Source organism: Sprattus sprattus (genome assembly GCF_963457725.1).
Source record: "Sprattus sprattus genome assembly, chromosome: 2".
NCBI lineage: Eukaryota > Metazoa > Chordata > Actinopteri > Clupeiformes > Clupeidae > Sprattus > Sprattus sprattus.
Genome location: NC_137921.1, coordinates 8,946,251 through 8,968,108, shown reverse-complemented (window position 1 = coordinate 8,968,108; position 21,858 = coordinate 8,946,251). Strand labels below are relative to the sequence as shown.

At 44.4% G+C, this 21,858-nt stretch overlaps 1 protein-coding gene across 2 annotated transcripts in view; it reads right to left on the bottom strand.

Annotated features, from left to right (window-relative positions):
• The window catches only part of mfn2 (mitofusin 2), a 25,532-nt gene extending 9,051 nt beyond the window's left edge, over nucleotides 1–16,481 (bottom strand). Inside the window, exons 1-7 of one of the 2 annotated variants that reach the window (XM_080832377.1) lie at nucleotides 16,111–16,481; nucleotides 10,176–10,354; nucleotides 8,650–8,785; nucleotides 8,264–8,426; nucleotides 2,945–3,069; nucleotides 2,521–2,629; nucleotides 1,619–1,726 (exon numbers count right to left, since the gene is read on the bottom strand). In XM_080832377.1, coding sequence (XP_080688503.1) covers nucleotides 1,619–1,726; nucleotides 2,521–2,629; nucleotides 2,945–3,069; nucleotides 8,264–8,426; nucleotides 8,650–8,785; nucleotides 10,176–10,350 — 816 coding nt within the window. In that variant the 5' untranslated portion in view covers nucleotides 10,351–10,354; nucleotides 16,111–16,481. Of the gene's footprint in view, nucleotides 1–1,618; nucleotides 1,727–2,520; nucleotides 2,630–2,944; nucleotides 3,070–8,263; nucleotides 8,427–8,649; nucleotides 8,786–10,175; nucleotides 10,355–15,011; nucleotides 15,440–16,110 lie in introns of those variants that run through there. The other variant, XM_080832376.1, reaches the window with a different exon arrangement.
• Nucleotides 16,482–21,858: the final 5,377 nt, after the last annotated feature.

Genomic DNA, 21,858 nt, shown 5'->3' with positions numbered 1-21,858 from the left:
ACACCAAGTCAGACGTTCACATGAAGATCAGCGTGTGTGTGTGAATACACACACTCACACACACACACACACACACACACACACACACACACACACACGGTATTAACATAGAGCTATACACCCAAGTCAGCAGTTCACATGAAGATCAGTGAAGTCAATTTACATACACACACACACACACACACGTTATTCATGAACACAATCACTGTGCCCTTAATGTCAATGACCTTAGTTGACTCAATGAGCTAAACACATCCTACCCACACTAATCCGCTGGCTCAGACTAAGACCTTTAACACTACCTCACATAGCTCAGGCACAACACATTCTGTCATCACTTTCGCTTTCCTCTGACGGAGGGTTAATAGTCAAATTAGCGGTCCCTTAGTCAGATAAAACGTGAGCGCTTAAGGGAAGCGAACATCCTGAAATAGTAACGGAACACAACACAAGCTTGTTGATCCTCATTGATCTACGCAGTCAAACAGTGAAGATTTTATTCAAAACTACTTTTAACGCAGGCAATCCAAGGCAAGCAGTTTTGCTTCTTGTCTGTGTGTGTGGGGTGGACACACACACACACACACACACACTCTTAAACAGTCCCTCCAGGATCACAGAATTGTTACGGGGCAAAAGTGACTGAATTTGCTGCAGGAAATATAATTGAGTTTTCAGCCCAGAAATATTGCGGTAAGAAAAACTGCAACCGGTAATTGTAACTGTGGGAAATCCTTGAATTTGCGTGACTTTGTGAAAACTCAAGATTGCAAAACCCTGGAGGGATGGTTTAAAAATTCACATGTGTCTGTGAACATCATTTTGTATGTGTATTAAAAAAAAAAAAAACTTTCCCTGCTGACATCCTACACAAACATTCTCTCACACACACACGGCATGTAGATACTCTATGCATGCATGTAGTCATGGAATAGAGTATTTTTAGACCCATGGAAATAAGGCCTTCTTTAAGAGCCTGTATTCTTAGTGAGCAAACCTCAGCTCTGTGCTTTAAGCTCATCAGCCTTCATCTAACCCCCCAACACACACCACATACACACTAATCTGCAGTACTCACAACACCAACATCTTTGCAGAGTTACCATCAGGGCTGCACAACAAGCACACACACACACACAGGCTCAGCATGTGAATGCCTTCCAGCCAGCCAAGTCCTAGCCAGCGTTGGCGTCCACTTAACTAAACTTAGACACATAAAGGAGGTTCCCCCTGACACTTCAACATTAAGGAAAGGCATATAGACACACAACCCTAGCATGCCAAAACCTTCCTGCCAGCCATGTGCAAGGAGGACTTAGCCTATACATAAATAAACTCAGAGACATGAAGGTTTGCCCAGACACGCAACACTCAGAAAAGGTACAAACCGCTAAACACTCACACACACTTTCTCAACTCGTCAGACTTGATGGGATTATCCAACATTAAAAGCCCCATTAGATTCTTGGAAGTCTGCATCAGAAGTAGACATGCTTCTTTAAGGGAAGCTTCCTTTCAGTGGGGTTCCACCTCAACACTGCTACGCAGGTCTTCTACCACCTATGATTATGACTCTGTGTGTGAGTGTGTGTGTGTGTATGTGTGTGCTGACCCTCACCTCCTCCATGTACTCTGGTTCGGAGGCGGAGGCGTCCCAGCGGTTGTTGAGGATGAAGATGTTGGGGCAAGACAGGCGCTCGTTCACCTTGTGGAAGAATGACTTCTCCTACAGACACACACAGACAGAAAAAAAAACGGAAATTACAGTCACCTGTCTGTGTCTGTTCCTTTGCATCCACCCAACACAGCAGCTGATCACAGGGAGGATATGGACCTGACCTGACACACATCCACCCAACACAGCATCTGATCATAGGGTGGATGCGGGCCTGACACCATATGAAACCCCTTAGGGTTCTGTGTCTATTCCTCTGCATCCACCCAACACAGCAGCTGATCACAGGGAGTATGTGGGCTTGACCTGACACACATCCACCCAACACAGTGGCTGAATACAGGGTAGATGTGGGCCTGACACGCATCCACACCACATGAAAGCCCTCAGGGTGGCCACGGTTGAAGCACATCCTATAACTTGATGTTTTTCTGATAAATCTCCACCATTTCGAATGGCACAAGATAAGCACTATCCACAATACAACACACGTGTGAATAAAGTTTCTACACTTACAAAAACTATGTGAAATATGATGTTAATTAAAGTCAATGGTTATTTGTGCGGACTGTCAATACATCCAACTAGAGATGTTACAGTGTTACAGAAATCTTAGATCCAACACCATTCAAACAAAGGTCGGAGTTCAAATATCACTACAGGATGTCAGTGAGCCTTACTGGAGAACTAATGAGAGCCATTAAGTAGTAGTAGATCTTCACATACTTCAAGGAGGCAGAACGTTTTTAATGACCAATTTGAACTAAAAGAACTAACCAACTCATGCACATGTTTACAGTCAGTTTATCAGTTCCAAAGGCATGTTTTTAACTATGAGATCTTACGGTCTGCATGAGGGTGGACTCGGAGTTGGCCACCAGCACAAAGACATCAGCATCCAGGCAGAACTTGTCTATCCAGCTATCCAGCTCAGTGGTGACGTCAATACCAGGGCTGTGGAAACAGGGAGATGAAGAGATCTGATCCAGCGAATAACAACACACACACACACACACACACATTTGGTTGTGCGTCTGTATGTTTGCTTATTAGTTCAAATGTGTGTGTGTGTGTGTATGCTTGCCATTCTGCTAGTGCGTGTGTTTGCATGCGTGCCTGTTTGCTGGTGAGTGTGTTTGCGTGTGTGTGTGTGTTAGTGTGTGTGTTAGTGTGTGTGTATGCTTGCCAGTCTGCTAGAGCGTGTGCTTGCATGCGTGCCTGTTTGCTGGTGAGTGTGTGTACGTGTGTGTGTGTGATGTATGGCCTCACCTGTCGACCAGCACCAGGTCATCTCTTAGCAGCGCACACTTGCCTTTCGGCCACATCACACACACCAGACTGCCAGCATCCAGATCCTCGTCCTGATGAAGAGCATGGGCCAGCTGGTTCACCGTCTATATACACACACACACACACACACACACACAGTTTAGAAGTTATCAGCCTGCAGCATGAAAGGCTCATCTGTTAGTTTAACAGAGAACGCAAGGATGCAAAGCAGGCCTGTAAAGAGGAGTCCTCTTACAGTAAGGAGGCACTTTAACATCAGCAACAGAAGGACCTTCCAGCGACCCTTAGAAAATGTGCAGGGACGTGTGGCGCGTGTGTGTGTGTGTGTGTGAGAGTGCGTGCGTGTACGTGAGTGTGTGTAAATTAATAACTTTAAGAAGCTAATTTCCTGCCCACAAAATGCTCTTCCTGTGAGGAGCTGGTCTTTCAGCAAGTCATTGTGGAGAGGAAGTCGGCAGATCAGCAGACACACTGGAGGCTCAGGAGCACACACACACACACACACACACACACACACACACACACACACAGCTGTGGAGACTGGGACGGGTTCAGTGCGGATCTGTTGTGGTCTGACAGAAGAAATCACGCTGGACTTCTTCCTGAACACATTACCAGCACTGCGTCCAGACCAAGACGGGTGAGTCTGGAAACGCACACTTAATGTGAAAACGTTTTCCATCCACACAATCGTTTTTGTGTTCTATGTCGTTTCAGCGTTTTGTGGACGTAGAAGTGTTTGTCAGTGTCATGGCAACCATACATCATCTCTTCTGAAACTATCGGTTATCCCTGTCCACATTACAACGCAAACCAGCCTTTTCCCAACGTATGGCTACCACAGATAGTGTTTCCAAAAGTGTCTTTTTCGGAGGCGTAAAACGCTGTTTAAGTGTGGATGGAAGGGCTAAACTGAGACAAAATTATGCGTTCTCAAATTGACCTGGGTAAGTGTGGAAAGGGCTTAAGTCCAGTCTCCCGCAGCCTGCCTTATTCTGCAGCAAAAGCACACTTTATTAAAGGCACAATGAGAACCCATCAGAGACATTTAGCAGACGCTTTTATCCAAATCTACTTACAAGGATGTATACACATTTTCACATTTACACTGATGAAACACTGCACATCAGGAGCAATTCGTTGTTCAGTGTCTTACTCAAGGACGCTTCGACAGGGAATCAAACTAGCAACCTTCTGATTACTAAACAACTTTCTACCTCTTGTACCACTGTCGCCCCTATGTGTGTGATGAATGGCCTCACCATACGAAAACTGCACCTTCATACATCCTCATCTCTTTCAGTACACTAAGCTACCTCTGGTGCTCAAGCAGAGCTGAGTAAATGCTTCTATAACTGTAACTGTTGTTGTTTCTAAGTGTTTGTGTTCTTATTGACAGATGTGCAGTGGAGCTGATGAGATCACAGGGACGCATGGAGAGGGACACAGGGGACCTGGGTGTCCAGAGGAAGTGTGTGTGGGTGTGTGTGTGTGTGAGGGGAAGAGAGTGTGTTGGGGAGTGTGTGTGTGAGAGGAAGAGAGCACGCATAGGCTTGTGTGCGTGTGTGTGTGTGTGTGTGTGTGTGTGTGTGTAAAGGGCAGGAAATGAAGCATCTGGGCTTCTCATGAGCTGCAGAGGAGACGCCTCAGGGAGCTCCCAGGTCCCTATGGGCCTAACGAGAGGATGTTTGTGTGTGTGTGTGTGTGTGTGTGAGAGAGAGAGAGAGAAGGGGGGGGGGGGGAGTGATATGAGAGTCAATACCAGTGAGACGCAGATGTGAACAGGCAAAGACTGGAGTAAAACTCACAGGAGTAAAACTCACTCTCTCTCAACATCAGTAAAACTAAGGAGATGATAGTGGACTTTAGGAGACGGCAGGGGGTGGAGCATACACCCCTTCACATCAACGGATCTGAAGTGGAAAAGGTCAGCTGCTTCAAGTTCCTAGGGGTCAACATCAGCAATGATCTCACCTGGTCTGCCCACACAGACAAGGTGGTCAAAGCTGCCCGGAAACGCCTCTTCTTCCTGAGGCGACTCAGGAAGTTTGGCATGAACCCAGACATCCTCACCAACTTCTATAGATGCACTATAGAAAGCATCTTGACTGGTAGGATCTCAGTGTGGTTTGGGAGCTGCACAGCCATGGACCGTAAGGCCCTACGCAGTGTGGTCAGATCCGCTGAGTCTATCATCGGCAGGAAACTCCCTTCCCTTCAGGACATCTACCTCACAAGATGCCTCAGAAGAGCTGGCAGGATCCTAAAAGACTGTCACCACCCATCCTTCAGACTGTTCACCCTGTTGCCTTCTGGTAGAAGGTTCCGAAGTATCCGGTCTCGCACCCGCAGACTGGAGAACAGTTTCTACCCTAAGGCCATCAGACTCCTTAATGAACAATAATGAACAATAATGCACTCTCATCACTTTACACTCGCCACTTTACTCCTTCACTGCTGTTTGCACTACATTTGCAATATTGCACCACCCACACACTTGAAGTGTCTTTGTCTCTGTGTCCAGGTTATTATGTTTAAATATGTTCAGTATAGCTAAAAATATCATGTAGGTATGTTTATCTGTTTAGTATCTGTTTAGTATGTGTATTTATGTTTAGTATGTGTATCTATATTGTATATTTATTGTTTATCTAGTAGGTCACTACTATGTCTTTCATATTTTTTATCTAATATTCAGTACTTATTGTTAAGTTATGTTATATCATGTTGGAGTACTTATATGTTTATATGTTATATGTTATGTCTTGTCATGTTATGGTAGTGTGGTATGGTGTCCTGTCCTAAGAATTTCAGTGCCCAGTCCAACTCTGTTGTTCTGTGTACCTGACAATAAAAGACTTGACTTGACTTGACTTGACTTGACTTGAGGAGACAGAGAGAGCGCAGGAAAGAAAGACTGTGTGTGGATATACATGTGTGTGTGTGTGTGTGTGTGTGTGTGTGTATGTCATATATATGTGTGTGTGCATGTGTATGTCATATATGTGTGTGTGTGTGTGCATATGTGTGTGTGTGTGTGTGTGTGTGTGTGTGTTTGTAGGGGCACTAAAGAAGGCAGGCCTCCTTGAGCTCTGGAATGCTAGAACACTGATAACCCTGAGAGTGGTGCTTGACACTTTGAGGACGTTCTAACTTTGGACACACATGGAATCTGTGTCAGCATGCGTCACTCACCGGACCCCTGGGACCTCATACCCCCCTTAAACACACACTCAGGCATCCTGTGAGTCTGTGAGGTCACTTTGATGACCATGCTCAACCTTTCACATGAAAGAGAATCTCGTCATGACACAAGGAACTGCAGCATTAATGCACGGAACTGCAGCAATATTGCACGGAACTGCAGCATTAATGCACGGAACTGCAGCATTTATGCACGGAACTGCAGCATTTATGCACGGAACTGCAGCATTTATGGACGTGTCCGCACCTCTAAAGGTAATTTACTTGGATGAGTCATTCATCACCTCACACACTCAGCTTCAGAGAGCGGCAGTTAAACAATTCATTCATGTTTCTCAAATCTGTGAATTCAGCGAAAGTGTGATGTTCACTCGCAAACATGCTGGCTACCGGTTCATTCTAAAATGTTGAATGTTGCCAAACATAATAAATAAATAAATAAATAAATAAATAAATTATTATAAATAATTTAGGTAGGTATAGGTGTTGGTGAAGAACCAGCCCATCCCACGACAAAGGTGATGCACACCTTCCCTGTACACTTTGATTAGAGTGAATAATTAACAAGACATTAATGCAATCAGACACTTATTCTGCTACATGTTTGCAGTTTCCTGCAGCAGAGAAAATGGTTCATGCAGGGAAGCACGTCCACACTTTTCACACTGAAGACACACAATCCCATTCTGGAGATTGTGCAGATGACTGAATGTGTGGAACACACACACACGCACGTACACACACCATACTCACACTCACAGAGCTACAGCTGATGGCTTGGTAGCCATGTTCACAGTTGACTATTTATAGGCTTGCAGAAACCCAGTAACCACAAGACAGGGAGCTGGTCCCGTGTGTGTTCGTGTGTGTGTGTGTGTGTGTGTGTGTGTGTTCGTGTGTGTGTGTGTGTGAGTGTGTGTGTCTAGACGGGCAGGGTGAATATGTGCATCACAGATAAAAGAGTGTCTCTGCGAAACCTAACCCTCACTTACCCCCCTCTAAAGGGCTTCTCACTTTCTACCCTTCAGTGTAATCAAGTGTAATCAACACTGGAGGTCAACACTATATGGTCAACCTGCTGCAGCTGACCAATAGAGCCTAGAACCGATTGGTCAACCTGCTGCAGCTGACCAATAGAGCCTAGAACCGATTGGTCAACCTGCTGCAGCTGACCAATAGAGCAGAGAGTTTTACTTACTCTTCACATAGAAACTGCGTGCACGCTCTGGTTTTGATTTCCCTTAGTCACCGTGTTCTCACATTCTTCAGAGTCTTCCAAGAGGCCAACAGCACATCAGATGGTAAAGGTCTAGAGGTATGACCAGAAGGCTTGCATCCATCCAGAGACTGCAACATTTTAAAGGGTAGATAGCTACTCTCCACCGCCGCCCCAAAACTGATAATGGGGGATAAGGTCGCACCCCTGCAGCCTTAATCCCGTTAATTTGGGCTATACTTGGGCCTCTTAGGCTGGGCAGCCTGTGGCTAACCCGTTTTGGGATTAGGCTGCCACAGACTAGGCTCTGATCTGGCGCAACATGCCAAATCCTCTCTAAATCTGAGACGCAGACACCTCACTGAAGGCCAGTTCCCCGACAAATGGCGGAAAGTGTACTATGCCTCACCTTTCAAGACCTGTTAACCTTGGGGTAGATGTTTACCACGTCATGTTTGAAACTACACTACACCGGACCTAGACGAGGCCGGTCAGATATTGAGCGAAGTGAAAGTTGTGTTATGCTGTTTTCAAAGATGGGAGGAGAGAGGGCCTTGTTGCATGATTATCTGTGTGTTTTGTATGTGTGTGTGTGCGCTTTGTATGTTTGTGTGTGTTTTGTATCTGTGTGTGTGTGTCTGTGTCTGTGTTTTGTCTGTGTGTGTGTGTTTTGTCTGTGTTTGTGTGTGTGTGTGTGTTTTGTCTGTGTGTGTTTTGTATCTGTATGTGTGTGTGTCTGTGTCTGTGTGTGTTTTGTCTGTGTGTGTGTTTTGTATCTGTGTGTGTGTGTCTGTGTGTGTTTTGTCTGTGTGTGTTTTGTCTGTGTGTGTTTTGTATCTGTGTGTGTGTGTGTGTGTCTGTGTGTGTTCTCTCCCCACCTTGATGCTCTTCTTCTCCTCTGAGCCCTCTGTGAGCAGGAAGGACTCGTTGCCGTCTGTGCCCTCCACCCGCAGGAAGCAGTTGGTGGTGTGACCGATGCCAGAGGGGAGCACCTTATCCCACAGCATGGCGTTGATCACTGAACTCTTACCGTTACTCGTCCTGCAACACACACACACACACACACACACACACACACACACACACACACACACACACACACACACACGTGTAAGGTTACAATGACAGCCAGCTGTTCAGCTATATTGCCAGTTAGCCTTCATCTCTTAACCACTGCCAGTCACTGTCAGCCAGTGAGCAGGGCTTCCTCTCCCATCAGAGAGTCTCTCTGGGAAGCACAGGTGAGGTGGTGTGGTGTGCCTACCTGCCGAAGAAGGTGACCTTCATGTGTCTGCGGGCCAGCACCTCCCCGATGCCCGCCACCTTAGACAGGTAACCCCGCACCTCTGCCACCTGCTCCTCAGTGGTGACCGGGTCCAGCTCCCCATTTTTATACGTCTCTGTTTCACACACACACAAGTGGGCACACACACACACACACAAATAAATGACAATGTTTGCAAGGGCACAGTGTTAAATAAATACAAGTAATGTTTGTTTTTTCCTACTTTTCTCTTTCCTTTCCCTATAGTTATAGAGTTAACACTCTCCAAAAACCACTTTGCTTCTTGACTCTATAAACCTATGAGACTAACACACAGACTTTAAAAACCTAACGCACTTCAGGGCGGCTAATGGACTCAAGGTCAGTGTGGCTGCTCCACGTGCACTTCATGCTCACAGGCACAGCAGCTGCTCGCCCACTGCTAAAGCTAAAGTCTCACGTGCTAGCAGCCTCACATGATGGTAATTTCAGACCTGCAACAGCCTGCTGAAGGCCTACCCATGGCCCAGGGAGACCGAAACCAACACTAGGCAACGACTGGCCACTTTTTGAGGTATGTTTTTATTGGCAACTTGTTTTGGAATCATCTTCAAATTCCTCTCGATGGCGTATCGCCTTGTGAACGCCAGATAAACACACCTGTCATTCCCACTAGCCATGCAGAATACACACTATGTAGTTCCAAAGAAAATGTAAGAAAGCTTTCACAGCTTTGCCAGATATATCGCCGCAAGACACCAGTTAGCATGCTAGCAAGCTTTCGACAATGCCAACTGGGTTGTTGGATGCGTTTGTGAGGTTTTTGCAGGGCTTTTAGGTAGTAAGTGCACTAGTTTTAACTCAAGACTCCTTACTGACGCATTCACCGAGCACACAGCCAGCAGACAGCAGCTCTGGACTCAACCCAATCCACATGACAGCCATGCACTTAGGGGATGAGCTGCATGTGCCTCGCATTAACGAGAGGGGGGGACGGGGGGGAAGGAGAGGAAGAGGAAAGAGGAAGAAGACCAGAAGAGAAGAAAGCAACAGAGTAAGAGAATGTAGAATGGAGGAAAAGAGGAATAAATGATGCTGAGGCCACGAGACAGATCACTTGACGGAGTGATGATGTGAAAGAGGGACCACGAATGAGCTACGCTACATGTGAATAAGGGATACTAATGACAAGCGAGAAGAAGAAATGAGAAGTCCAGAACTACACAAGAGGGGAAAATTCCACACCAAAACACCAAATTCCCTACAGTGCCCTACAGTCTAAACCACTGACCATACACTAGTGACCATCGGCCCTAATGTCATTGATGACCAAAGAGGAAGGCAACAAACCAAGCTCTGCACTGACCCACCCATGTTTTGCCCTTGCTCAAGTTATTAAATTAGCTAGCCTAAATGATTTTGTCATTTTTTTCAAAACATTTTCAAGCACGGCGGCAGACTTTGATCGGTGCCAGTTGCCCTTCAATGAAATTAGGGCCTAATGTGTCCACTGTGGCTCCACCCACCTTCCAAGAAGGCGGAGCTCTCTTTGATGTACGCCCCCAGCTGTTCGAAGATTCCGTTGATCTTCTTCTTAGCCGTGACAAAGTGCTTGAGTGGGGACGCGTTCACCTCCGCCATTAATCTCTTGTCCTTCTTGCCAATAGCGTTGCTGTTGGGTCGTGTGAAAACCAGAGACATTGCACTATGGACAGAAAAAAACACACACACACACAGCATTAGATAGATCAACAATGTTCGTGTGGTCAATGATAAGGGAGAGACAGAATGATGAGGGCACTAGTCCTGTAGGTTCTGTGTCTATACCCACAGAAACAATACATCTATCGCCACGGAGAGCCAAAACCAGAGTTCAATATGTGGCCGATTTCTCCTCTGGAGGGTAAGAAATAACTAATAAACAAAAGAATATGCACGCACACACACACACACACACGTTAACTACATAGCGATATACACCAAGTCAGACGTTCACATGAAGATTAGCGTGTGTGTATGAAAATACTCATTGTATTCACACACACACACACACACACACACACACACACACACACACACACACACACACACACACACACACACACACACACACACACACACACACACACACACACACACACACACACACACACACACACACACACACACACACACACACACACAATTAGAAAGATCAACAATGTTCATGTAGTCAATGACCATTGGGGCTGACAAAACTGGGCTGGAGAAGAAATAACTAATAAACAAAAGAATGCTCGACCTACAGGAGGGACAACAAACAAGAGCCGAGCAAAAACAATGGCACACATGTTGAGCAGAACAGAAGGTGGAAGTGACACAGAGAGGCCCAAAAGGGCCCTTAATGAACACTTGTGGGGGTGAGTCACAGCACATGTGTGTGAGTGAGCTGTATGTCTGGAATGTCAGAGGAGGGGGGGGGGGGGGGGGGGGGGGGTGTATGTCACACTCTCAGGTTCAGAGAGTTCCAGGTCAGAACGCTGCTTCAGGGTCTCCTCTCAAACGGACTGCACCGTCAACGGGACACGGAGGGGTGTGAACCGAAATGTGAACTTTTCTGGGGGGGGGAGGAATGTGGTTCTTCATGTCAGGGCCGCTCACCCAGATACCCCAGATGCCCCAGATGATTCAGCTCCCTACTCTAGCAGCTGATCACTAGCAGATTAGGCTGGTTTAGTGGGGGGGGGGGGGGGGTGGGGGGGGAATCTACACAGCCTTTATACCCTAGGAGACTGTTTATCTGCATCATGGTGCAGAATAAATCATGGTACTTTTAAAAAGTCTTTCTTGGGAGTGCAGTTGTGGTAAACCAAACCTGGGATCCTAGTGATCCGGCAGCGCAGGCAGTCCCACACCAAACATGGCGACTAGTGTGTGGCTGTCTGTGCTGCTCCCAAACAACAACACGGGCAAAGATATTAACACTAATCTGGATCACAGTGTTTAAACATGGATACTGATGTTGTTGTTGTTGTTGTGATGTTGAGGGATCAGTTGATCTACATGCAGTGCAGGGGCTTTGTTTTAAATTTATGGTAGAGTACATACAAACAAAGACACACTCATTTAGCATGGTGAGCCTCTTCCAGTTTCAAAATGAGTGAAAGTGCACTGATCTTGAATTGAACAACAGCTGAGAACAAAGCCTGTTGTACCACCACACCACACCACACCACACCACACCACACCACACCACACCACACCACACCACACCACACCACCTTCCCAATTACCGCGGCAGCCATTGTTCCCACAGTGACAGATTGCTTGAAAGGCTAAATAAACAGCTCTGGCCTAGTTTCTGGGGATACCCAAAAATGGGAGATTTGAAGATATGAAGATAAACATTCAACAGTCACAATACACACAGCCTCTCAGCCCAGCCCAGCCCACAGATGACATGCTGGGTCACCAGAGCAAAAACCTGTCACCTACAGTACCAGTCAAAAGTTTGGACACACCTTTACATTTTTTATGTTATTTCTTTACTTTTATTATTTTCTACATGGTAGATAACACTTTTCTTGTTTAGTACATAATTCCATACGTGTTCTTTCATAAATGAAATGCCTTCAGTATTAATCTACAATGTAGAAAAAAATAAAGGCGTGTCCAAACTTTTGACTGGTACTGTATGTCCATAGAATTATACTAGATATCCATCATGCCTTTCTGATACTATTAGCCATAGCTAGTTGTTACGATTGTTGTTTTAGCACAGAATTTCCACAGTTACTAAACTAGCACAAAAACAAAACAAACAGAAGTCTGTTGAAGCCCATCCCACAACTTCGACCTTTACATTATTAAAATCATCGAAAAAGCCTGCAGGGGCTCTTTTGGAGGAAAAACAACCATATGCCGTGTCATGAGACCTGCCGAAAGCGCTGTGTCACCCAAAAACCAGCTGAAGAATATGTACACAAAGGCCACAGGTCAGACCAGAGGCCTACTGTTGGGACCTGTTCTAGATCCAGGCCCATTGTTGGCACGTTGTGGCTTGGTTGTAATGGCACCTAAAGTGGGAAGGTGGAGGTGGCCCCGGTGGGACACTATTACCCTGCAGGTTCCTGGTCGGCTCCCGGAGGAGGAAAAACATTTGAGGCATCTGGTCTGTTACACGTGTTGATGATGTTTGTTCTGAAATAAGCCTGAGGCTCTCTCGCTCAGCTCGACGAGCCAGCACCATGCCTCAGATAAGCCAGAGAGGGACCGTCCTGGGCTTCCCTGGCTATTAGGTGACCATGCTAAGAAAAAGGTCACATTCTTGCTTATTGATTGGTATTGATCACCAAATGATGGTCTACATTATGTCCTATGAATGAGGTAGGATTTGGACTTGTGCTAACATTATAGTTCGTAAGATGTTCAGGAAAGTCCTGCATTTAAACCTATAGATAAAATGATATCTTAAGAGCTGATATCTATGCAGCCGAGCTGTTTTTAGTTAACCTCATGACATAGCGTAATGAAGATGGAGAAGAACTGTTAGGTTAAAAGGTGAAAGTTCCACAGATAGAAGAAACAATTGCAGACTGTCTAGTCTCTCCATCTTTTAGAGTAGAGTGTGACAGTTTTACGCGATACGATTGATCAATTTCAGCAGGGACAGAACAAAACTACAATACAACAATAGCGGATGGTAAACAATTGGATACATTGTACCTGGCGAGTCTTTGTCTGTGTTTAATAATGCTAGGAGTAACAAGAGCAGATTACTGACCTGGCTGTGCTGTACAGATGGGCATATGCTTAAGCCTTTACTGCACTGATCAAGGTCTGTCAGGTCCCCCTACCCTCCACACACACACACACACACACACACACACACACACACACACACACACACACACACACACACACACACACACACACACACACACACACACACACACACACACACCTTCCCCCACCTGCGAGCCTGACGAACAGAACTTAACTGCGCCAGGTCTGGTGTCCGGTGTCTACATCCCCACACCAGCATTAAAAATAACCCAATCAAAAGTACAGCGCTACCACTGAAGTATAAAACGTTGCTTAGCAATGTACTGGAGCATCGCGGAGAAAGAAGGGTGATTTTAGTGGGTGATGACAGGTGAGGACCTGCCAAAATGTGTACAGACAAGATAAGACCAACTGCATGAGAGAGGTCACTTTCAGTGTGAGTGAGTGAGTGTGTGTGTGTATGTGTGCGTGCGCCTCTGTATGTGTGTGTGTGTGTGAGGGAGAGAGAGAGCGCAGGTGATTGTCAGAGATCAGGGTGGGACAAATATAGTGCTTGTGTGTGTGTGTAGAAAGATCGAGAGGAATATCTCTCTCTCTCTCTCTCTCTCTAACCCACTTTGCCTCTATGGTCAGAGGAGATATGATAACCGGCTTGTTAAAGATCTTATTCCTCGCCCGATGTGTAGTCATGGTCTCAATCTTTCTACCATATGTCGCAACACTCAAATCTGCCAGCTCACTGAAGACCAGACAGCCAATCATCTTCTCAGGTAGGGCTAGGCGATAGGAATCCAGCCAACAAACGCCTTTCATCAGAATTCCACTACAAAATTGCCTCATTGTGCAAACAGAGCAGAGCTTTTTCCTAAGTCGGCTGGAGTCAGTCCATGTGCTTAAAAACCAATTAAAATCACTGACTTCAACACTGTTGTAAGGTATCTCCACCAGGACAGGGAAGTTTGGTAGTCATTTGTGCATTCAGCTATTCGGTTATGTCTCGATATAATATGGGGGGCGACGGGGACACTCCAACATCCCTCCTGAAAACCCTGGCTCATTAGACAACCCCCACAACTAAAAAAGCGCAGAATGGCGAATATTATTGGGGTAGAGTGCAAGATAAAGGCTCCCAAAAGGCAAGGTTTAGCGCACCAAATTCACTTCAAACTGTGCTGGTAATATCAAAGAAATTGCCGGTATGCAATTCTTGATTTTGACCCAAAATAGGCCCCGTATCTACTGCGTTAACCGGCATTCATCATGAAAGTTAGCTCTGAGACTACGTTAAATATATTTCAGAAGAGAAAAACATCAAATGTGACAATCATGAAATGAATGAATCAGCACTTGTTTGTATAAGCAAGTATTTTTGTCGTAAGGTTCGTGAAGGACACCGATAGGTTAAAAGCATTTCAATGTCTAGCTAAAAAGACCGGCTATTATGCCGCTTCCAGTGTCCACTCAGCATGACATTGTTCAGAAACGGGCTACGCTAGCCATCCTCAGCTAAGATAATTCACTTGACTAAACACGAAGCATGCGAGATTTAATTGCCATCTGGTATAATTAACCATAGGCTAACTGAGAAAAAAGCTTACCTTGTTGTTCAGGGACACTCCTAAAGGGAAAAGGGTTATTTTATCTGGCCTCCACGCACTTCACTTGCCGTGACCGTTCGCCTACATTCCCGGGTCAGACTGCCTACTAACCGGTGAGAAGTCTAGCTTAGACTATCAGTTTAAACAGCCATAGCGACCCGATAGGTAGCGTTGAGCTTTCAAACTAAGTCACTGTCAAAAGGGCGAGTTATATGAACGAAGGAACTGTAATGTCCAGCAACACGTAGAAACTCCTAAATGTTCTAATCAGTGACCCAATTTGGCGGTCCTACCCCTCACTGTCCGACTCGCAGCAGCTAATGAAGCTAACAATGAGGAGTAAAGAATGCCGGTTAACTCCCCTCGTCTCCCAAACGGATGACACAAGCTGTGGGTTGAGTCTGTGACCCGGCCGTATGTCAGAGAGACTGACTCTCTAAGCTTAAGTGAATCAATTTGATGTGCACAGTCAAGCTCAACTCATTATGTAATACCGAGTCAGATATAGAGTCCTGGAATGAACCTCCACGGCCTTGGCAAGGGCGCCTCTGTTGCAACCCGAGATTGGACTATCGTGGTGTGCACAGTACAGCAATATCATTTGCAAAGTTAATATTTCAAAATTGGCATTGGTGTAGTCAGTCATGTTCAATACATGTTCAGGGTTACTGTAATGTCTATTTGTAATATCCTAAAGCACGATGTTAAGTATACATTTCCATATATAATAATCATGATGTTATAACTGTATGATTTAAAGTTAATGTTTCTAAATGTGATGTGATTCACAAGACTAGACATCTAATGTAACATCTAGCTTGGTTATCGATAGCCTTCCAAACCGCGCTTTCCCCCAGTATCTCTATAGTGAACAACCAGACATGCTAGCTAGCTAGTTAGCTCTCAGCTAATTAAGGTCAGCTATAAGAAATGACTCAAATATTCACAGTCCCAAAACAAACTGGGGTTATACCACATATATCCACTTACGGGGCTATCTGGTTATATTGATAAGGAGTCAGACAAGCTCATTAGGTTTCCACAAAACGTTACCTTTGCTTAAAACAGATTTGTAAGCTATTGACAGCTAGCTACTTACCAATAAAGAGTGGAGAAATTACTCAAACTCTTGCATCTTGACCGTGACAGTCAGATATTGACTCGTATCCTTAGATCTTTCAGTTGGAGCGATAGATAATACTGAGCAACATAGCGAAAGTAGGAATCGGCGAGACAGCAGGCTAACTAATGTTAGCAGTCTGGCTAGTTAATCATTGACAGCTAACGATAACTAGCCAGCAAGGAAGCTGTAAACGGTGCCTACAATTGCAAGATCTCGAAAGGTAACTAGATTGACATCAACAGTTATCTATAGAGATTGCCAGATATACTTATAATGTTTATCGACAGTAAGTAATTTACTGTATACAGACGTAGAAATCAATTGCTCAAATATGTTATGATGCTGGCATCTTTTCATTACCCTACTGTCACCGTCTCAGCAACTGTTAGACGTCATTTCCAAGCGCCAGTAGAATATACGCATACGCACGCAAGGCAAGGGATTTTTTTATTTAATATAAAATATGTATCTATTGGGCAGAAGAAACAACACTTAAAGCTTTACATGGTCACTGACATGGACAAGGCAGTACATCATATAAACGGTCACAAACCATTCCCCACATACCATTTAAGTTTCTGTTTACACAGTAGGCATAATGGTGCATTGCACAGCGCTATGTGTTTGGTTTAGTAGGCCCTGCCCCTGCTCTCAACAGTAGGGTCATCAGTGGTGCAGATGCTCAAGTGAATTACCTTCATCAGACATGGGAGGCCAGTGCCAGTGTATGGTGACTAGGCTAAAAACTGTCATGACTGTCAGGTTGGTTTCAGAGCGGAATAGTAAATTATACTACCACAGCGCCACCTTGTGTTTGAGTGGATCTAGTCGTCTGTCTTGTTTTTGGCACAATTATTTGTCAAAAAAAATTCTAAACTTTTAGATAAACTTGTAGGTAAACAAATATGTGGGAATAAATTATCAAGTCATGATTAAAATACGACAGTTTTTCCTAATATTACTATGACATTTGATGGCAAGTCTTTGATGGCATTTGTTTACACTACTCTATTCATGTAAAATGTAAAATTAGTGTATAAAACAGCACTGACTTACAAGATACACACAACAAAAACTGGTTTGCAAGGCAGATGCTGCCTGTGATCTCCAATGATGATCCAAAGATGTACTGTATGCAAGGCCAACTGTCCCACCTCCTTCAGTTAAATTACATTTGGAGATCATTTCGAAACACTGTTCATGACTTCAGAATATATTAATCAAGTGCCTTGTATTAATATATACCTTGTATGAATCATGTGCTTATGTAAGCAGGAACATGGCTCTCTGTGTGTGTGTAACTTAGATTATTAGGTGCCACTTAGTCTGCATATGTGCAAGAGCATGTTTTGGTGAGCTCATTGGTGAAAGGGCCGAACTGTGCTCTCGACCCTGGGAAGAACAGACACCCTTGGAAGACAAGAAGCTGTCATGGACCTAGAATGACTGCGATGTTAAACATTATGGCGTCAGCATTAGATAAACTTCTATCTATATAAACCTTGTGCAATGTGTTAAATATTGCTTCTCTCTCGTCTGCTGCAGGCTAGGGGTAGGCCCGGGCTCCCTCTCTCTCTGAGAGGACCCGTGCTTCTCTCTGACCTGCCAGGACGTGGATGAGCCCAACAAGCTTGTTGTTGGTGTCAAATAAATATACTTTTATGCAACTCCGGAGTCCTGAGGTAACTTGAGTGAATTTTCACCTAACAATGTATATAGCGCCAAAACAATACAATTGTCTCAAGGTGCATTACAGAGCCCTTTCATGGGCTCATTTATTATCAATTGTCATTTTAATGACACACTAATTTCCGATTACAATCAGATATAACCACCTTAAAACAATACTGTCTTTAAATTGCTCAGTGACCAAGTCTAATCGTATATGTACCAGGTGAAACTGCATACCAGAACACAGTGTCCAAAACAATGATGGGATAGAGCAAAGGAGACCTGTAAGAGTGGTTAATATAGAGATCTCCTTCAGGATATACAAAACACTCTGTCTAAGAGTTATCTGCCAGAATGTGAAATAACAGAGGGAATGAAGACTGAAGAGACTTTCAGTGAAGACATGGTGATGAAATCTCAGCATTCCTGACGAGACTCTTCAGACTGTCTGAGTAGAGAAGCGCTCAGTCGGTGACTGCAGATTTTTATCAGAAGGGAAAGGGGTCAAATTTGCACTGCTGTCTAGAACAGTTCACTACAACACTTAACACTAAAGGGTGAGCACATATCAGAATACAGGCCCGATTCTGTGATTATTCTTGTGGTTTTTGATGAAGGAAAACTTGCCCCTTCTTGCCGACTACAGCTCCGGCAGGTGGGTCTCCTTTATGGTTTGTCATCTCAGCTCATGTGGATAGGATAAAATGTTCTGTTCTAGAAATATACCATCTTAAAATATTTAAAATCAAGACATTATCTGACACTGGAGAAAGTATGAGGAAATCCATACAAATTTAAACAAATTGGGTGAGTGAGGTAGACTGCCATTATACACATTTACAGTGATTAAATGTTATTGTGATGCATATAAGTGTGACGTCTTGGAAGTCCTTTAAGTGGCAGCATTCACAGGAAGTAGGAATACCTCAAATCTAGACAAGTGTAGCCAGATGTATAAGAACATACACATTAGCTTACATAGTGCGGAGATCACATATGGCACTTCAGGACTTTAGGGGTCAGATACACATTGTAAACTGGCCTGGCATCACTCAAATTCACTAAGACGCACTTAGCATAGCTTTGATTCACCTGCAATCTGTGTCCAATAAGACCCTAAACTATTTCACAATCAGTTTATGAGGAAAAAAATAATTTAAAGCAAAAAGCAGTTAAATATTACGTACAGCTCAATAAAGTAAAAACCCCATCTTTACATGGAAAGGAACAAACTCTTTAACATGCAGTTACAGACTGTGATTTTGCTTTCCCAACTATGCTTCCATACTGCATAGAATATGATTTGATAACCTGCACCATCTTCAATTAAATTAAATTAGTTTATTTCATCAAGAGGGACAGTGTACATTCATGAACATAAAGATGTAAATGCACCCAATTATAGCCAACAGGCTAGTTTAAATTTGAAGTCCCCCTGCCTGAGTGAAAAAAGCTATACAACCTAAAATAAAAAAAGGCATTAACGTATATATCAAACATAAATCAAAATCAGACAATAATTCAAAAATAAAATAAAGATAAATAAAATCAAATCCCAATATACAAGTTCTACTGCTTACCCACTAATGATCACATTTTTGGTTATTTATCAACCATGCTTTGAGATTTCTTTTAAAGCAGTTGAATGAGGTTCATTCTCTAATGTTCTGTGGGAGATGGTTCCATTCCAGGGCTGACCTAACTGAGAAAACCGACTGTCTTACGGTCTCCTCTTGCTGCCCCTCGAGTAGCACTGGTTGCTGCTGTTCTAAACTTGACCTGGTTGCATAGGGGTGTGGGGGGGGGGGGGGGGGGGGGCAGGTTAAACCACATTTTGAACATTAAACAGCAGTTCTTAAATGTGATCAGGTTGTCCCAAGTTAAAAGTCTGTACTTATGGAGGACTGAACAGTGATGGTGTGATTAAGGTTTTTTTGTCAAGTATTTTGAGAGCCTGTTTGTAAAAAGACATGACTGGTTTAAGGGTAGTGGAGTTGGCAGTAGACCAGGTGGGTAAGCAGTAGTTAATGTGAGATCGAATCAGCGAGAACATATACATTTTAGCAGCCTGGGTGGACATTTCTAAGATGCCTAAAGTTGGCCAAGGATCAACATCAGGATATGTGGAAACGATAGCAAAGAGCATAAACAGTATAGTCAGGTCGGTAGATATGATGCCACCATGTCAAGGACAACACTTCTATATTTGTCTATTCCCTAAATGCAGCACAGCAGACTTTTCTGCACATTCAGATGAGTCACAAGTAAATAGAAAGTAAAATTACAGATAGTTTCAAATAAATAAGTTGGCGTGTGACACATTTGCCATTCCCTAGTGTCTTATCCCTGCTCTAACTTACCTCAGTTAATTGAATCTTCTTCTGCGGTCAGGGGCGCTGCTAGAAAAAAGAGGCCCTATGAAATAATACACTATCCAAAACCTAGACCACCCCCATAGGCTGTGATATCTGTAAGCACACCCACACAACTCTTTAAAAAAAGAAACTCTTGATAAGTTACCTTTTATAGTCTAGTGTCAGTCTAGAAAAACGACATAGAAAGATAAAGAAGTGCAGGAATGTAACTGCTGAAGTGCAAGTTAAGCATTAGTCAAGGTGCCAGTTAGGAAGGGAGGTGCTCTCTGAAGGGTTGGGTCTTCAAAAGCTTCTTAAAGGTAGAAAGAGACGCCACTGCTCTGGTAGTACTAGGCATTTTGTTCCACCAACGAACCAGCTGTAACCAATGATGTATGGTGGGTCAAACGTGCATGAATGGCCTCTCACTCTTGTTATTTTCTAGCAAGAGGACAATTATTAGTTAATTTAAAGGAATTCATTAAAATCCAACAGTATTTGACCATTGTGTAGGTGTTGGCTGCCAAATCTTAAGAATTTAGCTGCGCGGAAGAAATGTGGTGTACGCGACAATAAACAATTGACTTTTACACAGGAGGCTGAACACACACCTCAGAGGCCCTAAATCCAGCATTTCAACTAAATCTTTTTAACATGGCATGTTTCCACGGATGGCCATTAATACAAATTGCAAGGCCACAGCCATGGATCTTTATGAAATCACCCTGGTGCTGATTCTCAGTGGATGGGCACTCAAGTGCACTATTGGCTTTTGAAGCATAAATTAGGGGAGGCTGCCAGTTCTGTCTCTAACCCGTTCACAATCCGAGTCAGGGTTGTGGCTTCAGAGTATATTTTGCGTTGGTTCAACTTCTTCTTCGAGTGAATGCGCTGATGGGCTTGGAGGGTTGATCGTCTTGTGAAACTCTTCCCACACTGGGGGCAAGAGTATGGCCTCAGTCCTGTATGAGTGTCCTGGTGTTTTACGAGATTTCCGTAGGCAGTGAAGCTCTTGCCACATGTAGTGCAGTGATGCGGCCTCTCCCCGGTGTGAATGCGCTGATGCTCTTGGAGGGTTGATCGTCTTGTGAAACTCTTCCCACACTGGGGGCAAGAGTATGGCCTCTCTCTTGTGTGGGTGATCTGGTGGCCTGTCAAATTGATTTTGTGGATGAAACATTTGCCACATTGGGAGCAGGAGTATGGCCTCTCCCCAGTGTGAATGCGCTGATGTTCTTGAAGAGTCGATCGTCTTGTGAAACTCTTGCCACACTGAGTGCAGGGGAACGGCCTCTCTCCTGTGTGAGTGAGCTGGTGGACTATCAGACGAGCTTTCTGGCTAAACCTCTTGCCACACTGGGAGCAGGAGAATGGCCTTTCTCCAGTGTGGACGCGCTGATGCGACATTAAAGAGGATCTGAAGTGGAAGCTTTTCCCACACACAGAACAGGTGAGTCTCCTGGCATTGTCCGCCATCTCCGTGTGTGAGATGGAGGAGGTGGAATCCTGCTGGACACTGCTGACTGCCGGGGAGCCAGAGGGGGGAGTGGAGAATGTGGAAGATAATCCTTCATCTGTTTTACCAGAAACACAAGCATCAATAACCTTCTAACAACACTTCATCTGTTGGAATCTGCTACATGAACTGTACTAGTAACTCTCTCTATTCATTCATGTAGTTATCACTCCCCAATCAACT